Here is an 18373-nt window from a genome sequence, read left to right as displayed (position 1 = left end):
ACTACCTCACACCTTGTCGTACCTCACACTACCTCACACCTTGTCGTACCTCACACTACCTCACACCTTGTCGTACCTCACACTACCTGACACCTTGTCGTACCTCACACTACCTGACACCTTGTCGTACCTCACACTACCTGACACCTTGTCGTACCTCACACTACCTCACACCTTGTAGTACCTCACACTACCTCACACTACCTGACACCTTGTAGTACCTCACACTACCTCACACTACCTGACACCTTGTAGCACCTCACACTACCTCACACCTTGTCCTACCTCACACTACCTCACACCTTGTCCTACCTCACACTACCTGACACCTTGTAGTACCTCACACTACCTCACACCTTGTCCTAGCTCACACTACCTTACACCTTGAGGTACCTCACACTACCTTACACCTTGAGGTACCTCACACTACCTTACTCCTTGTAGTACCTCACACCAACGTGTGTTTGGTACCGTTCCTTATTCTGTTCCATGCAATACAATGAGCCCATCCCCCATTACTCTCTCTCTCTCTCTCTCTCTCTCTCCCTCCCTCCCTCCCTCCCTCCCTCCCTCCCTCCAGGCGTGGTGGGTGGTGTCACAAGCGGGCAACGTGATCTACACAGACCTGTGGTACTCTTGTAACGTCACCTGCCTCCCCGTCAAAAACAGCCACACAACGGAAGCAGGTAACCAAACATGTCCTGTGTGTCTATGTGTGTGTGTGTGTGCGTCTATGTGTGTGTCTATATGTGTGTGTGTGTCTATGTGTGTGTGTCTGTGTCTATGTGTGTGTGTGTGTGTGTGTGTGTGTGTCTGTGTCTATGTGTGTGTCTGTGTCTATGTGTGTGTGTGTCTATGTGTGTGTGTGTCTATGTGTGTGTCTGTGTCTATGTGTGTGTGTGTCTATGAGTGTGTGTGTGTGTGTGTGTGTGTGTGTGTGTAACAGTTCTCTCTCTCTCCAGCCTATCTCCAGGCGGTGCAGGCTACTATGATCCTGTCCACCATCTTGTGCTGCGTGGGATTCTTTGTGTTCATCCTCCAACTGTTCAGACTGAAACAAGGAGAGAGATTCGTCTTCACCGCCATCATCCAGCTACTGGCCGGTGAGTCACACACACACACATGCACGCATGCACGCAAGCAACACACACGCACACACACACACACACACACACACACACACACGCACACACGCACACACGCACGCACGCACGCACACACACGCACACACGCACGCACGCACACACACACACACACACACACGCACACACACACACACACACACACACACACACACACACACACAGGTGAGTGACTGCTATCTAATCTGTGTGTGTGTGTGTGTGTGTGTGTCCCTCCAGCCCTGTGTGTGATGATCGGAGCGTCCATCTACACAGCAGAGAGGGAGAGTTTCCAGGAGGAGTCTCTAAGGAAGGGCGGCTACGGCTCCTCCTACGTCCTGGCCTGGGTCAGCTTCCCCATGACCTTCACCAGCGGCCTCATGTACCTCGTGCTGCGGAAGCGCAAATAGACCCCCCCCACACCCCGCCCCCCATCCCCAAAACGCTCACAACACCCCTATTACCCCCCCCCCCCCATTACCCCAGTGACACACCCCTTCCATACACAACACCCCCTATCCTAAACAAGGATTCCCCCCCCCCCCCCACACACACAGACTTCTCCCATCCCTTACCATACACACAACCATACCCTTACAGAGTGGAACATACCTTCACGCAACAGCCTCCCAACCGCCCCCCACTGAAACATACGCGGGAATTATACCTCTCCCATCCCTCACCCCTCAACCTCACCCTCCCCCTCCCTCCCGCCCTCCCTCGCCTGTTATACACCTCCTCATGCCACCCTCCCCCATCCTCACCCCTGGCGACCACAGGCTCCTTTCCTTGCCTTGTCTCCTTGTCTTGTCTCCTTCCCTTGTCTCCTTCCCTGTCCCGGCCGCTCTGCTAGGAACAAGGACCTGTCATGTCCTCCCACTGCAGGTCCGTGGTCACAAAGGAAAGGTGACAAAGGAAGGAACACTGTCTGAAACTGTTGGGACGTACCCCGTCACCCCCCCACTACTCCCCCCCCCCCCTCCCCCTCCCCCCCATGCCTTTAGTTAAGCTATAGTCAAAGAAGGAATCTATTTTGTACATAGTCTCTTTTTTATGTATAGTTCAACTCAATGCCAAACATATTTGCTGAAATAAGAGAATGACTTCTATGTTAACCGTAGCATACCGGATATGTAATAGAGTAGTCGTAGTGACGGTATGATATGTAGGATTCAGGGGAGGCTGGCGGAGGTGGACATCGGAGGACGGGGCTCATTGTGACGCATAGAATGGAATGAGGAACGGAGGTTGGTTCCATTCCATGCGTGACAATGAGCCCCGTCCTCCGATGTCTACCTCCGCCAGCCTCCCCTGGTAGGATTTTAACTCTGTCCGTCTATCTTGTGTAACTGACCCCTTGTTTCTGGTGAACGGGAAGAAAGAAGCTGTGCTGGGATGAATAGGACTTAAAGAAGAGGGGGATGACGAGAAGGAGGAAGGGGTAGAAAGAATTAATGCAAACTTGAAAAAACAGAAGAAAACACATGGCGTAGGGCAGCAGTCACCACTCAGATTTAGCCTAGTCCTGGACTAAAACACAGTTTTTTCTTTAGTCTGTTTTGATGGAGAATCACCATTGAAAGTGTGTTTCTAGTCCCCCCCCGGGCTCAATCTGTGTCTGGGAAGATGGCCCTGTGTTGTCTGTGTGTGGGAGGCTCCAGTGAAACGATGAAAGCTATTTATTGTATGAAACCACTATAGCCAATGTGCCGTTGCCACAGTCTCACACTAACTGGCTTCGCAGAGTCAAACTAATCTAGGACTGAACTAAAGCACATTGAGGGTTGGATTCCCTGACACAGATTAAGTCTAATCTAGAGAACAAAAAAAAACATTAGATTAATTTAGGCTTAATCTGTGTCTGAGAAACCACCCCAGATTAGCGTTGGTGGTCAAGGTGTTGTCCCCTGGGTCTAACCTTCTCTAGAGAAACATCAGCTTGCTTTGCCACCCCCCCGCCTCTCTCTTTCTCTCTCTCTCTTACTCTCTCCAGGGGCAGAGTTTAAAAACACAAAATTAAAGTCTGCCTTTGCTTTCCAAGTCATCGATTACCAAAATATGAAAAAAGAATGGAAAAAAAAGAGAGAGGATTAAAAGAAATGACCAATCAGCAGAGCTCTTGTCTATACTTGAAAATGATCAAAGATATTCCTGTTGAGGCAGAGAGAGAAGAAGTGCCTTATGGGATAGCGCCTCAGCTCGTTAGTGAACCAGTCTTCTTCTCTTCGGTTAGTGCTTCTTCATCCGACACACTCGTGATGTATGCTTCCTCATACTATACTAGCATTAGCCTCTTAGCATTACTGCCCCCCCCCCCCCAAGTGTCCTCCAGGGCATGTTAAGCCAGGTCTGTGGTTGAGGTTGATTGATTTGAAAAGCAGACAATCTTTTCTCTGTTTAATATTACTTTAATAGTAATATGACCATCTGAAACAGCTGGGCTCTTACTGGGTAGGAACCGGCCTTGGGCAAAATGCATATTTGAATATTTGAAAAATATTTAGGGTGAGGTGCACTTGATTTTCCTTGTCAGGCCCAATGGAAGCTCTTGAATGATGCAAGGCAAGCTGAGTCAAGCACACCTCAAGTTATATATATATATGATTAGTTTGTTATATATACAATTTTATTATTTTGCCCATGTCTGGTAACAACAGAAATAATGTGTTGGATTATAATATGAATTTTCTTTAGCGTTAGTTTTGTGTAGAAGTCCAAAGAAATGGACCCGGTGAATACAAGCAGACTATTGGCTCACATTGCGTATCAGGCCAAAGACATAACGAGATTGGATTTCAAAACAAACAAATAAACAAAGCCAAAGCTGTATTTATTTTTATCAAGACTTAAATGCATTTTGTTGCTGTTGATATTTTGTCATGATGAAGTATTATTTCCTGGAGCGTGAACCTCTTCTTGCTGGCAGACAGTAAATGTATGAAAAGGAGGATTTGACGTGGGAGTGTACCTGAGGCCTCACACAATTGGATTTCTACCCCAAAGGCAGCTTTCGTTTGGCTTTTATTGTTGTTGTTGTTGTTGTTGTTATTGTTGTTGTTGTTTTTCTTGAGTCTGCTACAGCACTGCTCTCCTCTCTCGCGGGGGAGGGGGGTTTACAGCAGGGGAGGCTGGTGGAGGAAGAAATCGGAGGACGGGCTCATTGTAATGCATGGAACGGAATTAGGAATGGTATCAAACATGTGTGATTGAACACGTTCCTCATTCCGGTCCATGCATTACAATGAGCCCGTCCTCCGATTTCTTCCTCCACCTGCCTCCCTTGAGCTACAGGGTGAGCAGACTTCATGTGGTCCAGCCCAGCACTAGCACCTTGGTTCAGATAATCAGCTCCTAATCAACAGGACCTTGGTCTGGAGAACCAGGTGTGTTAGGGCCGGGCTGGACCTAAAGTCTTGACACTCACTTTCTCACACACACACACACACACACACAGAGACACGCACACACACACACACACACACACACACACACGCACACGCGCACACAGACACACACGCGCACACGCACACACACACACACACACACACACACGCACACGCAAACACCCGCATCCCAATCAATTCTTCACCCTTTCTCCGGAAGTGTGTCATAGCATAGGATAGGATTACCTTTGGTTCCACCAGATCTATGCTATGCTAAATCCACGTAGGGGACAAGTGTGTACTTCAGGTTCAAAGGGTGGAGAAGTGGGAGGTAGAGAGTGTGTAGTATGTAGCTCTCTCTTGGACCGGAGGTTGGATAGACAGCAGGGGGGTATTCCATCAACGTCGGTAAAGGAAAATCCAGGCTTATTTTTTGATAAATCTTGTGAGATCTTTCAAAATAAGCCTGGATTTTCCTTTAGCGACGTTGATGGAATACCCCCCCTGGGCTGACCTGTTCATCTCTGCTCTGTCGCCCCGCCTGCCTGCCTGTGTTTCTGTAGAGACAGAGCCCCACACCAGGGTTCACATTCTGTGTGTGTGTGTGTGTTTGTTGATCCCAATAAATGTCTTTTACATTAAATTGTCCCCTGGTTATCTGATGTCATTGGCTGAGCTGATTCTGCTGTTAGTGTGCAGAGCTGTTGTCTTTAGTGAACACGTTATGAAGAAACACGGTTTCATTCCAGCTCAATATTACTGAATGGATAATCTCAACGTTGACGAAGAGGCCATCGTTAGAGCACAACCAATAGGCTGCAAACCTATTCCTGTTGGTGTGTGTATGTGTGTGTGTGCTCTCTTTCAGCACAATCATATACAGTTCATTCATTTCCACTTTGACATTAGAGGATATTTTGTGTAGATCAGTGACCAAAAAAATAAAATAAAAAAATAAATGTATTTAGTAAGACACACCTCATTCTCGTTTTGTAAGTATTCTTTTTGCTTATGTTAATAAATATGATGTTATTTCACTGATTCTGACACGTGGTCTCCCCTTGTTTTTTTTTGTAATCAGTATTTTATTGAATTTGTATACAACTTTTGTATAAAATTGTAACAATATCACAGAATAAGTCTCGCTGTCATCAAACAGAAATAATACAGAGAAAATAACAAAATATAAAATTAAAATAAAAAGAAATAAAAAAGCACCCATATATTACATTCATCACTCATCCAATTTGTCAACTTAAGTCTTACAACCGACTAGCAATATATCCCAAGTAGCCTCCCCATTTTGCTGTATTGTTCAGTTCTGTCCATAGTACTGAAGGACATTTGTTCGTATGCTGCCACCTTTGCCAACTCCATAAGCCATTCCTGGAAAGACGGCTCCCCTGCGTTCCTCCAGTGTCTCATAATTATTTGTTTTCCAACCATTATACTGGTCTGAATAAATTCTGCAGCTCCACATAGAGACGTCATTTGTGGATCACTGAGAACATACAGTCTCGGACAAAACTCAAAGTTGTCCTGGGTAATGTTTTGCACCCATTCGTGGATCTTTCGCCAGTAATTTTGAATCATAGGACATTCCCAAAGTAAGTGAACCAGGGTCCCTTCCGGCCTGCAACATTTCCAGCAATCAGCATTGTCCTTGAGCTTCAGCCTGAACATCCTGGAGGGGGTCCAGTAGAACCGGTTAAGAACCTTGAACTGGATCAATCTAATTTTAATGTCTCTCGATACTCTCTTAATGTTCTCACATATTTTGTCCCATTCTTTTTCTGTGAAATCAATTTTCAGATCAACTGACCAAGTTACCATCAATGCATAGGATACCTTAACCGTCTGTTGGAAAACCATTTTATAATAGATAGCCGCCTCATGTCCCATACCCATTATCTTTGTAATCTCAGACAGAAGAGTTGACTGTTGAGGTGCGATTCCTTTACCTAGAATACTGTCCAGCAAATGGCGGAGTTGCAAATATTTCCAAAAATCATGTCTAGGCAACCCATATTCATTAACCAACTCCTCAAATGATTTCAGACCATCTCCCCCATATATGTCTGTTAATGTTACAATTCCTTTTCTTACCCATTCCTTCCATATAAAGGAACACTTATTTATTTGCAATTTGGGGTTATTCCAAATACAAGATTCAGAGTTAAGATAGACATTTACTTTAAAGGACTTAGATATTTTCTTCCATACATTGTAGAGGTTGGCTATTATAGGATGGGATCGTAATTCAAATGATAATTTGCTGGACATAGAATTTATAGGGGCAATAGGGGAAAGCAATTTTTGCTCAATCTCAAACCAAGGAGGGGACCTTTCAGGTGGCAGTGTCCATTGAGCAATGTGTCTCAGGCAGAGCTGCCAAGTCTCACGCAATCACCGTGAGACTCACGCATTTCAACCAGTTCTCACGCTCTCACGCCGCATCTCTATTTCTCACGGCGAGAAATAACAATTGTTTTACGGGACTTTTATTTTTGAAATTCCTTGAAAGAAAGCTACCGGACATGAGTTTCGTGGCATCTTTCTGCACGCGCGTTAACTTGAGTCTGCAATCGAAGCGGGAGGCGAGCGCTGATGGAAGAACTTGTGTTCACGCGAGCTGCAAGAACGTAGCAAGCAGGGTTGCCAGATTGGGCTACTTTTGGTCACACTGGACGGGTGGATTCGGCAGCTTTTAGACCGGTTGGGCTGGACATTGTCAATTCCATCTGGCAACCGTGGTAGCAAAATATGTGCATACATTACAACATCGTGTAGCCTACTGGACTGGGTTGCACCAGTATGGTAAGTCATTACTAAATGCAGGCATTTAGTAGTTACTAAACCCCTAGTTGTTACTAGTTAGTTTCAAACTAGTTGTTTACTCATTTCGGTTGCACCACGCCAATCTTTTGCCAATCTTAGCTAGTAAATACTCAGTTTTGGTAACTGTTTTTTGTTTCTCTACTGTACTGTAACATAACCAGGTACATTAATAATAATAATTATTATTAATAATTACAATTTACAATACAAATACAACAATTGGGGGTCCCTCCAAAAAAATGTGGGCGCGCTGTGCGTGCACAAAATCACCCACCAAGCCCTCATTCTGACGCAGGAAAAACCCTGGTATGTACTGTATAACATGATAGCCATCTATGAGCAATGCACTGTATATAAGATGATGACCACGGGTCTTTCTGCTGCTGACCAAGGGGCTGAGTCCTGTTGATGGGGCCAATTTTTCTTTTAGAGTCTGTAGGCTACTGTATTTGTTTATTAAGATTTCATAAATATGATATATTGTCTGAATTTTTTTCTTGTTTTATACAATGTTATTATTTATTATTTATTATTTTCATTTCTTGTGCTGGTTTATTATGAACAACATGTAAAATTGCAGAAAACTAGCACAAATAATTGGGTGGGAGAGAGGGGCCGCCGCTGCCAAAACGTGCACAGTTTGACGGGGCTCATACAATCTCCGCTTTTGTTATAGATACGAGTGCTCCGGTGTCTTGCTGGTAGTCAAATATATTTATTTATATATACAGCATATGGATGTTACGTGCCTGTTACCTGCCGCTTTCAGTTCTAATAGTTTAGATCTCGCAACCAGGGAAACGCCGACATGTGTTAAAGGGAGCAAGACGCAAATCTACCGGCATTTGACTGCCGCTGGACTGAGGAACAGCATAGGCACATGACATCGCCATAATAGCGATTTTTTTGTTATGCTTGTTGTAAAGAAAAGTTCTATGATGCATTGAAATGACATTAAACTAAGATAATACGATGGTTAGCATCATTTTTCTAATCTTTATTAATAAGTTATTACAGAAACAGTAAGTGACATTTTCCGAGAGCGAAATCTGTTGTGGTATTTAAAGATGGCGGTTAGCGAAGAAATCTATGAACATGGGATGACGATTTCCATTGACCAATCAACGGTGTGCAGCGTCACACGTCACACGCAGCCTGGCAAAAAGGTACCTTTCGCTACCCATCCCGAACAAGAACTATAAAACCGTGCCGTGCCAAGCCGATCAATGGAAAAGCACCAAAAGTGTACCTAACGAGGTGGCCCGTGAGTGTATGTCATGCTTCGGGCTCAGGTCTGTGTCTATACACTGGAGTCTAAGACGTTGCAGTACCTGTAGCTGTCAATAGGAGGCGCCGCTGGGTCGATGTCCTTGATGTCCCACATCACACCCAGGCTGGGGGGGTGGCGGATTCGTGCGAAGCTGACACAGGGCTTCGGGGGGAGTGTGTACAAGGCCGCTGCGGCTGGGAGGGTGGAGGGGAAGGGATTGAGGGGGACAGGGGGGAGACGGGTCAGCAAGTCATCCTGGGGGAGGGAGGAGAGAGAAGGAGGGAGGGGTGGGAGAGAGGAGGAGGGAGGGGTGGGAGAGAGGAGGAGGGAGGGGTGGGAGAGAGGAGGAGGGAGGGGTGGGAGAGAGGAGGAGGAGGGAGGGGTGGGAGAGAGGAGGAGGGAGGGGTGGGAGAGAGGAGGAGGAGGGAGGGGTGGGAGAGAGGAGGAGGGAGGGGTGGGAGAGAAAAGGAAACGTTATGATAAGTTTACCTTGGAACTCCTTCAGGCACAGGGGAGAGAGACAAATACACAGGACAGCAGATATACTGTGTGTGTGTGTGTGTGTGTGTGTGTGTGTGTGTGTGTGTGTGTGTTACCTGGTCCTGTTTGGAGAGTGCATATGTCATTTGGTCTCTGGTCACTGTGTGGGAAAAAAATTTCTTTAATACAATAACAATGTGACAATGTTTACTGAAAACTGTGTGAATACTGAAAACTGTGTGAATGACAAGAATGCAGAGCAGGATACTCTCATGTGATAAACAAAGGTTTTACGACTACCTACTGATAAGCAGAAGACTTCGGAGGAGAAGAAGCACTGTTCCTTCTCACTCTGGGACAGTTATGTCTACTTTGACTAACTGTTGAACCTACTATGACTAACTACTTGAACCCTTGGGGATCCCCGGCTGCCCCGTGTGCCTGGTCTGTTCCGCCGCCGTTCCGCCGCCACCTGCTTGGCCGTCCTTGTGCGGGGCCTCTGTGGTCTGTGCTTGCTTGGCTGGGCCGGGTGTGCTGGTGGTGGGGCGGGCTGGGTGTGTGGGGCGGCGGGGGCTCCCCGGGGGGGGGGGGGTGGGGATCCACCGCTGGGTGCTGGTAGGCAAACTGGCTAGTAGTCGCTCTATTGGTAGAGGGCTGCAAGGGAATTTTCCTGGCTACATAGTGTTCAGCATTGATTGATTGAGTGACTGATTGACTGAAAATGTTCATTGTGTGAAGCGCATTAAGTTGCATCTTGTATGTTTGGCTAATCCATGGGAGGGTTCATTTGGGGGTTATGTTATTTGTTGTTGGTGATTGGTTAAAAGTATGCATGAGTGGAGTGATTGGTTAGATAGAAATGGGGGCGGGCTTAATGAGTGTGATCTGAGAGACAGGGGAGAAGGGAGATCAGTTGTATAGAGAGATGGGAGTTGGTAAGTCGAGTTCTGTGTGATTGTGTAGTTTGTTAAATCTTTTCTGTTAGTTTGTTCACTGTTGTTTATTTACATGTACTAATATCAATGTATTGTGTTCAGTTTTACAATCTGTTTATTAGAGGAAGAAGGAAATCAAACCGAATTGTGTCAGTCTCATCATTTCACCCGTACTGCCGGAGCAAGCAGAAAATTCACCATTCAGCTAACTAGAGGGAGAGCTGAACAATTGTAAAACACCCGCTGACGACCGCAGGAGGACGGACCGTCAGTTAGCTAAGGAATACAAGCCCGGTTGGACGCAACAGAAGCTCCGGGAGGACAAAGATCCATTCACCGGAGATAAGAGCAAGCTAAAGCCTGGTCAGGTTAGTGACGGAGCCGCGGCGCCCGCAACTGTAGCTAACTAGCCACTTGCTAGCCAGCGTAGCATTAGCAAACTAAGCTAGCGTTAGCCCTGTTGTTGCAATAGCGCAGCAGGCACGCGGTAGAGCTTATAGCACTCAAAGCTACAGCTAACTAGGCCGGCAACGGAGCCGTGGCGCCCGCGACCGTAGCTAACTAGCCACTTGCTAGCCAGCGTAGCATTAGCAAACTAAGCTAGCGTTAGCCCTGTTGTCGCAATAGCGCACAGGCACGCGGTAGAGCTTATAGCACTCAAAGCTACAGCTAGCTAGGCAGGCAAGGAGTGAAACAATCCACGGCTAGCTTCAACTGGTTAACCCAACTGCAAGAATCCACAGCCAGCTAGGCTAACCTACAAGACCCACCAAGAAAGGAATTGCGAGCTAATAGCAGCTACCCAGAGAGCTACCCACACCCAGCACTCTTCTCTGTGACTCTATTGACTGTTTGCATTAAAATAGGTTTGTGTGTACCTGGGTATTAAGTCGTCGGGGGGAGGAAAATCCTCTCCCACTTTATTATTTTATTTTTAGCAGTATCCCTGGGATGACCCCACGGTGAACCTGGTTCCGCTGCCGAAGACTAGTTAAGGAAGTGCAGGGACCAGCGCAAATCAGCTCAGGGAGTCAGAGAGGGCTGAAGATATAAGATAGAAAGACGAAACAGGTACACACAAGTTATTTCTGAGTCACAGGCAGAATGGAAGCACTAAGGACCGAAAGGGAAAAGTTGGCAGTCACTTTTGAGAGAGGATACCGCCACATCATCAGGTCAGTGGCATTGATGGGCGAAGATGACATGAAACGCGAGTGGATAGCGCTCCTATCAAACGCGAAAGACCTAAACTCTGCAGACGACAATTATGAGGAAGGTTTGCAGGCCAAAGCAAGCCAGGAACCTGAGACGGGTAACAGTCAGCTTCTTCAAGACATCACCAAGGCCGCTGAGGAGAGAGCTCAGAAGGTTGAACAGGTCGGTCACGTTTTAAAGGCCAACATGTGGACAAGGTTCGCGGGGGTCGAACTTTCATCCACAATTAGACGAGCAGAAAGGAGTCACGAAGGCGCGAAGAGGATCAGTCTAGAAGAGGCAACCCACGACGTTTGTAAAGAACGAAGCACACTCACAGAGAGCCTCATCATCAAAGCGCGAAGTCTGCTATCAAGCTGGGGGGAGTGGATCCCTGTAGTTGAGGCGTGCAACACGAGAAAGTCACTAGAGGAGCTGGAGGACAAAAGGGATGAACTTTGGGAAACGTTTGTGACTGAATTTGGAAGAGTTGAGAAGGAGAATACTGACAAAATGGCCGACAAGGCCGCCGCAGCAAAGCAAATGGCCACCGACGCTCTCGCCGAAGATGAGAGGAAAAGGGCCGACGTTCTCGCCGAAGATGAGAGGAAAAGGGCCGATGCTCTCGCCGAAGATGAGAGGAAAAGGGCCGATGCTCTCGCCGAAGATGAGAGGAAAAGGGCCGACGTTCTCGCCAAAGATGAGAGGAAAAGGGCCGACGTTCTCGCCGAAGAAGAGGCCAAAGATCGAGCGACGAATAGAGAAAGGGCCGACGCTCTCGCCGAAGATGAGAGGAAAAGGGCCGACGTTCTCGCCAAAGAAGAGGCCAAAGATCGAGCGACAAATAGAGAAAATAAAGAAGCGATTGCCAAGCTGGAAAGGAAAGCCGCTGAGGCAAGACTGAAGTCAGCTGATAGCGTGGCCGAGTTTGAGAAGGAGACAGCGAAGGTGAAATTGGGGGCCGAAGAAGAGATCGCTGAGGCAAGGCAGAAGGCGGCCGTGATTGAGTTGAAGGCAGCAGAAATAGCCGCTCAAGAGCGCGCCAAACTACTGGAGGCTCAGCGGGAAGCATGGGAACAAGCCCGGGAGGCAGGGCTGGAAGGCAACCGCACTGGAGCCATCTCCAAGATCAAACTCCCTCCAACAAGACTGCCCGTGTTCAGCGGGTGTATGAGAGATTTTCATCGCTGGCGGAAAGATTGGGAGAGCCTGCAGCAGCAGGGAGACCCATCGGGGTCGCCAGAGGTGAAGAAACTCCACCTCCTCGAGAGCATAGACCGAAAGGTTTTCGAGGAACTCAAACTCTCGAGCTACCGCTCAGCGGAGGACGTATTCAAAGCCTTGGAGAATCGGTTTGGAGACAAGGCAACCATCGCGCTGCAAATTATTGAGGAATTGGAAAGAATACCAGCGGTAAAAGGAAACCAGCCGAGGAAAGCGATCGACCTTATTCAGGCAGTGGAAAGAGCCCTCATGGACCTGACTGACTTAGGAGAAGTGGGCGCTATGAAGAACCCACTTGTAATTAAGGCCATCGAGAGCAAACTGCCAGATCGCGTGCAGGAAGGCTGGTTTACCTTTGTAACCGAACCCGAAAACCAAGTCACCCCAGACAAGCAATTCGATGCTCTTCTTCTGTTTCTGAAAAGGCAGGAAGTAATCCTCGAAAGGATGGCGCGAATCCGAGGCTCCACAGAAACCTCTGGGGGAACACCGGAGAGGCCAGTCAGATGGGAGAAGAGGGCATTCACGAGGGCCATGGAGAGAGACTCACCGGTAGATGAAGAAGAGGAGGAACATCGAGGTGAAACCAGAGTCACGGGCAGGAACTCGGAAAGAAGAGAAGAGTGTGACATCTGTGGAAGCGATCAGCACGGTGGCAAAATATTCTTCTGCCAAAAGTTCAAGAGTTTCAGTCTGGCAGAGAAACGAGCCATAGCAAGGCAAAGCAAAGCCTGTCAGAAATGTTTGGGCATGCACGGCGCCGACGGGGAGTGTAGTAACCGGTACCTGTGCAGAGTGTGCAAGCATAATGAAGGAAGGGCAAGTCATCACTACCTTCTGTGTCCCGAGTGGAGTGAGGGAAAAAGGACAGGGCCAGGGTTCTCTGATAAGCAACGGGAAGTCCTGGACTCTTTGGGACTCAACCCTGAACAGGAAAGGAGGATGAAGGACGCATTCACCAGTAAGGCTTCGATGACGCTGAACACGGGCGCAGAAGGCGGGGGTCTCTTCGCGGAGAATGGGCCAGAGGAACATCCAGTACTAATGATGACATTGATAGTCAAAACAGAAGCAGGAAATGCCCTGGGAACCCTCATAGACCTCGCCTCCGACACAAATTATATCACCAACCGGGCCGCCGATCGGCTCCAACTGGAGCGGAGGCAAGTAACACTGACTGTGCAGGGGGTCGGTGGAATGAAGGTCAGGGTCAAGACTAACAAATACCTGCTAAAGGTCAGGGCGTGGAGCAACAACAGATGGAGTCCCCACGAGATGGTATGCTACGGGCTCGACACAATCGCTCGTGCAGACAAGGTCATCAGTCCAGAGCGACTCTGTAAGTTCTTCCCTGGGGTCGAGAAGGAAGAGCTGGTCCGACCTAAGGAAATCGAGCTCTTGATCAGCCACCGAGAGGGACGACTCGCTCCACGGTGGAGAAGAGGGACGGGAGACTTGGTGCTGTGGGACGGGCCTCTGGGGAAGACCGTGGGAGGAACGCACCCAGACCTGTTTGAAAGTTGGGAAAGATCCGCACACAACTCCCAGACGCACTTTGCGCGTTCTCTGAGAACGGAGGCAGTAAGATTTGAGGAGATCCCCTGCAAGACGCCCAGCGCAAAAGAAGAGGATGGAGACCAGAAGCCGCAAGGTCATGAAAAGACCGGGAGAACAGCTGCAAGCAGCAAAGAGGTCCTCGAGTGGTGGAGCTGGGATAGCATCAGCGCCGCGTGCGAGCCAAAGTGTGGAGGGTGTCGCTGCGGAAATTGTCAGCCGGGCGGGAAAGAGATGACTCTCGCAGAGGAAAAGAAGATCAAAACCTACGCAATTACCCGCGTCAACATCGGGGACAAGCCAGCCGGATGCATCGCCCAGCTGGCCATGAGGAAGACGGCAAGGCTGCCAGAGGTCGCCCACCTAAAAGAAGAGCGGAGAGCACTTGAGGAGGACACCTATGTAGACGACATTCTAGCGTCTCATGGCGACAGGAGAGAGCTGAGGAGCATCACGGAGGGAATCGAGAGGACGCTCAATGCTGGAGGTTTCGCTCCGGAACCACGGATCCAGTCGGGTCAAAGTGGGAGGAGCAAAGAGGGCCAGCCTGCAGAAACGAGGGCCAATGTGGAGCCAGAGTCAGAGGTGTTGGTGCTGGCTGATCAGCTGAGCGAGGAAACATCCAGGGGAGTGGCTGTAAGTGCTCGAGACAGCGTGAGCATGCTGCAACGGAAAGCGTTCACTGCAACTGTAACACGCGCTCAGGCGAGGAAGGGGCTGGACCCGAAATGCGCCATTGAGGAGGAAGCAAATGCAAAGGGGACATCCACACCTGTTGGGAGTTCCAGGGACCTCGAGCATGAGAGGGAGAGGCTTTGGGGCGCTGCTCTCATGGACCTGATTGAGCCAGAACGCTTCAGTGAAGTAGGCAGGCTCATTCGGGTAGTTGGGTGGGTCCGGCGAGCTGTTAGGCAGTGGTTGTTTTGCAGGAGGGCTCCAGAAGACGCAAAGTGGGAGGCTACTCGCCTGAGGGAGACAAGAAGCGGAGTTAGCCTCGGCGTCCAGGAAGAAGTGGGACGGTTTTGGCGACAGTGGAGTCAACTAGCTGGGCCCGGACTTCTCATCCGCACCAAGTGGCACAGAGAAGCCCGAAATGTGGCCGTGGGAGACGTGGTCTGGTTGGCTGACCAAAATGCCCTAAGGGGGCAATTCCGCCTGGGGCGGGTTGTGGAAGCGAGGCCAGACGGAAAGGGGCTGGTTCGGGACGTAAGAGTGAGGGTTTGCCTAAGCCAGCCTGCTCTAGGAGTGGGGGCTTCAGGACGAAGAAGGAGCGAAGGCCGCGATCTCTTCCCAACGCTCGACCGAGACGTCAGGCGGGTGGTCGTGCTGCTTCCCGTGGAGGAGCAGTAAAAATGACTGTATTGAATAGAGGGAAAGTTGTGGTCCATTTAGTTATAAAGGACCAATGGACCAAGTGGGAGGTGTTTGGCTAATCCATGGGAGGGTTCATTTGGGGGTTATGTTATTTGTTGTTGGTGATTGGTTAAAAGTATGCATGAGTGGAGTGATTGGTTAGATAGAAATGGGGGCGGGCTTAATGAGTGTGATCTGAGAGACAGGGGAGAAGGGAGATCAGTTGTATAGAGAGATGGGAGTTGGTAAGTCGAGTTCTGTGTGATTGTGTAGTTTGTTAAATCTTTTCTGTTAGTTTGTTCACTGTTGTTTATTTACATGTACTAATATCAATGTATTGTGTTCAGTTTTACAATCTGTTTATTAGAGGAAGAAGGAAATCAAACCGAATTGTGTCAGTCTCATCATTTCACCCGTACTGCCGGAGCAAGCAGAAAATTCACCATTCAGCTAACTAGAGGGAGAGCTGAACATTGTATGAAATGCGCTATACAAATAAAATTTGATTTGATTTGATTTGATTACTATGGCCAACCCCAGGACAAACCGCCCACTGATGTTGTAAACCTATAAATGTGGTCAGCTGGGACGGCCCCAGTTGAGCCATTGTACTGAGAACCACATTTTTGTTGGCCGGACAATCGCTCCTTCTTGCAAGAACTAAATAGATACTCTAAGTCTCAGTCTCCTGGTTACAAAGTTTAGTATTCTGTGTATTTGACTCTGACACACTGTCAATCACATTTCAGTTCAAAGGTTAAAGGTCAATAACTTTTACACCACAAACACTCCTGGTAGAATCTGTACATATGTACTCAGGACACAAAAAGGGGGATGAAAGAAGATAAAGATTGGTGGAGGGGTTCAGTGTGACTGGTCACTGGAGGGGTCAGTGTGTGTGTGTCTGATATTTCACCTAGGGGGTCAGTGTGTGTGTGTGTCTGATATCTCACCTAGGGGGTCAGTGTGTGTGTGTGTCTGATATCTCACCTAGGGGGTCAGTGTGTGTGTGTGTCTGATATCTCACCTAGGGGGTCAGTGTGTGTGTGTCTGATATCTCACCTAGGGGGTCAGTGTGTGTGTGTGTGTGTCTGATATTTCATCTAGGGGGTCAGTGTGTGTGTGTGTGATATCTCACCTAGGGTGTCAGTGTGTGTGTGTCTGTGTGTGTGATATCTCACATAGGTGGTCAGTGTGTGTGTGTGTGTGTGTGTGTGTGTGTGGTATCTCACCTAGGTGGTCAGTGTGTGTGTGTGTGTGTGTGATATCTCACCTAGGGGGTCAGTGTGTGTGTGTGTGTCTGATATCTCATCTAGGGGGTCAGTGTGTGTGTGTGTGTGATAACTCACCTAGGGGGTCAGTGTGTGTGTGTGTGTGTGTGAGTGATATCTCACCTAGGGGGTCAGTGTGTGTGTGTGTGTGATATCTCACCTAGGGGGTCAGTGTGTGTGTGTGAGTGATATCTCACCTAGGGGGTCAGTGTGTGTGTGTGTGTGTGAGTGATATCTCACCTAGGGGGTCAGTGTGTGTGTGTGTGTGTGTGGTGTTGAGTTACTGGCCCAGACTTGGGCTGCGGACACGGAACAAACACACACGCGCACACTGACCCCACCAGCCCCAAAATAGAACAGCTATACTGATACCTTATTTACGCTCTGCTCTATACACTATCTCAGTGTTGCACTCGGTTGTACCACACACATACAGACTGACAACTGTTTGTGTGTGTAGGTACGTGCATGAAGCCAAGGTGGTGCATTTCTTGGGGAAAGAGAAGCCATGGAACTACTCGTACGACCCCCAGAGTGGCCAGGTCAAAGGTCATTCTCTGCCCTCTAACCAGCTGCACCCTGACTACCTGGTCCGGTGGTGGGAAGTCTTCTCCACTGTCTTCCCGTCACTACGACAGGCCTACGGAGACACTCCCTTTCACTCCGGCGTCATCATTGAGGTAAGAAAGGGAGAGAGAGAGTGTGTTCGTGTGTCCACTCTGGAGTTATTCTGTCTAATCCTCTGTGTTTTTCCTCTCTCTCCTCTCCAATAGAGTGAGATCTGTGGTCACGGTGTGCGTGATATCCACCAGGCGCCCCCCCCTCCCGCAGCCCCCCAGGTCTCGTCTGAGGAGAGGAAGCAGCGATGGGAAGCGGGTCAGGCCGATTACATGGGCGACGACTCTTTCGACCACATCCAAAGCAAACTCGACTCCTTCCTCAAGTAGGGGCCGTGGGGTGGGGGGGGGGGCGATGGGCGGACAGAGGGGGCCACCAATCACAGGCCAGCTCAAACTGCCACTTGACCAATCGGAAGAGCTCGTGGTGGAGAATGACGAATTAAAACGCCAAAGTGCATCCTGGGCCTCACTCTCTGTTTCCTGTTGGAACAAGTCTCATGATACATATTTTTTTTTGGGGCATTTAACAGATCCATTTAACTTATCCAAAGCCACTTTTCTTTTTTGGGATTGATGTGTGGTTTCATGTATGTGGGAATAAATGTTTTAAGTGACAAACCAGAATGAATAAGTGGTTTATTTTAAACACAGGATAAGTCATGCAAATTACGTTCACAACTTACATCTGGAAGGAGAACATAGGAAAAGTATTGTTATACAGCAGTAGTAGTAGGGCACACTTAGTTTTTTGGTTACTGAAACCATTAGAACTCAATTCTACTTAAACAAACCAAACAGAGGCACAGAACTGAGTTGAAACAGAAGGCTTCACTTCACCAGTCCTCTCAGGTCTTATAAAGGGACGGAGGTTATCGATAAGGTCACAACTACAAATAGGTGTAAGGCATGCAGGGATGGAAGTTAAGCTAGCCTGGAGAGCTGCATAGCTGCATTAGACTGGACTACACACTGGAGGAACTAGAGGAACTAGTCAGTCTAGAACAGAAACAAACTCTTTTCCCCCTCTTTCCTTTGTAAGGACTGGACAATTCTATGCTCGTGGTGGACAGCTGCTAACCAAAGCTCATTAGAAGGCTGGTCGGAGAGCCAGAACTATTTATGTCACACCT

At 48.4% G+C, this 18373-nt stretch overlaps 2 protein-coding genes across 2 annotated transcripts in view; both read left to right on the top strand.

The window, feature by feature from the left end:
• Positions 1–1531, top strand: part of emp2 (epithelial membrane protein 2) — a gene marked incomplete at both ends in the record, with an annotated part of 1629 nt that extends 98 nt beyond the window's left edge. The window contains 3 exons of the mRNA XM_080550698.1: positions 581–686; positions 963–1103; positions 1362–1531. Of these exons, the coding sequence (XP_080406824.1) occupies positions 581–686; positions 963–1103; positions 1362–1531 (417 nt within the window). The remainder of the gene's footprint in view (positions 1–580; positions 687–962; positions 1104–1361) is intronic.
• Positions 1532–12892: 11361 nt separating this feature from the next.
• On the top strand, positions 12893–17570 carry LOC308150675 (glycogenin-1-like; the record flags this gene model as incomplete). The annotated part of the gene is made up of 3 exons (XM_080523480.1): positions 12893–12942; positions 17084–17303; positions 17397–17570. The coding sequence occupies 3 exons, from the start codon at positions 12893–12895 to the stop codon at positions 17568–17570; spliced, it is 444 nt and encodes a 147-aa protein (XP_080379606.1).
• Between the last annotated feature and the right edge of the window lie 803 nt (positions 17571–18373).

Source organism: Nansenia antarctica, assembly GCF_963989245.1.
Source record: "Nansenia antarctica genome assembly, chromosome: 2".
NCBI lineage: Eukaryota > Metazoa > Chordata > Actinopteri > Argentiniformes > Microstomatidae > Nansenia > Nansenia antarctica.
Note: the sequence above shows the minus strand (reverse complement) of the source record. Positions and strands in the feature narration are given on the sequence as shown.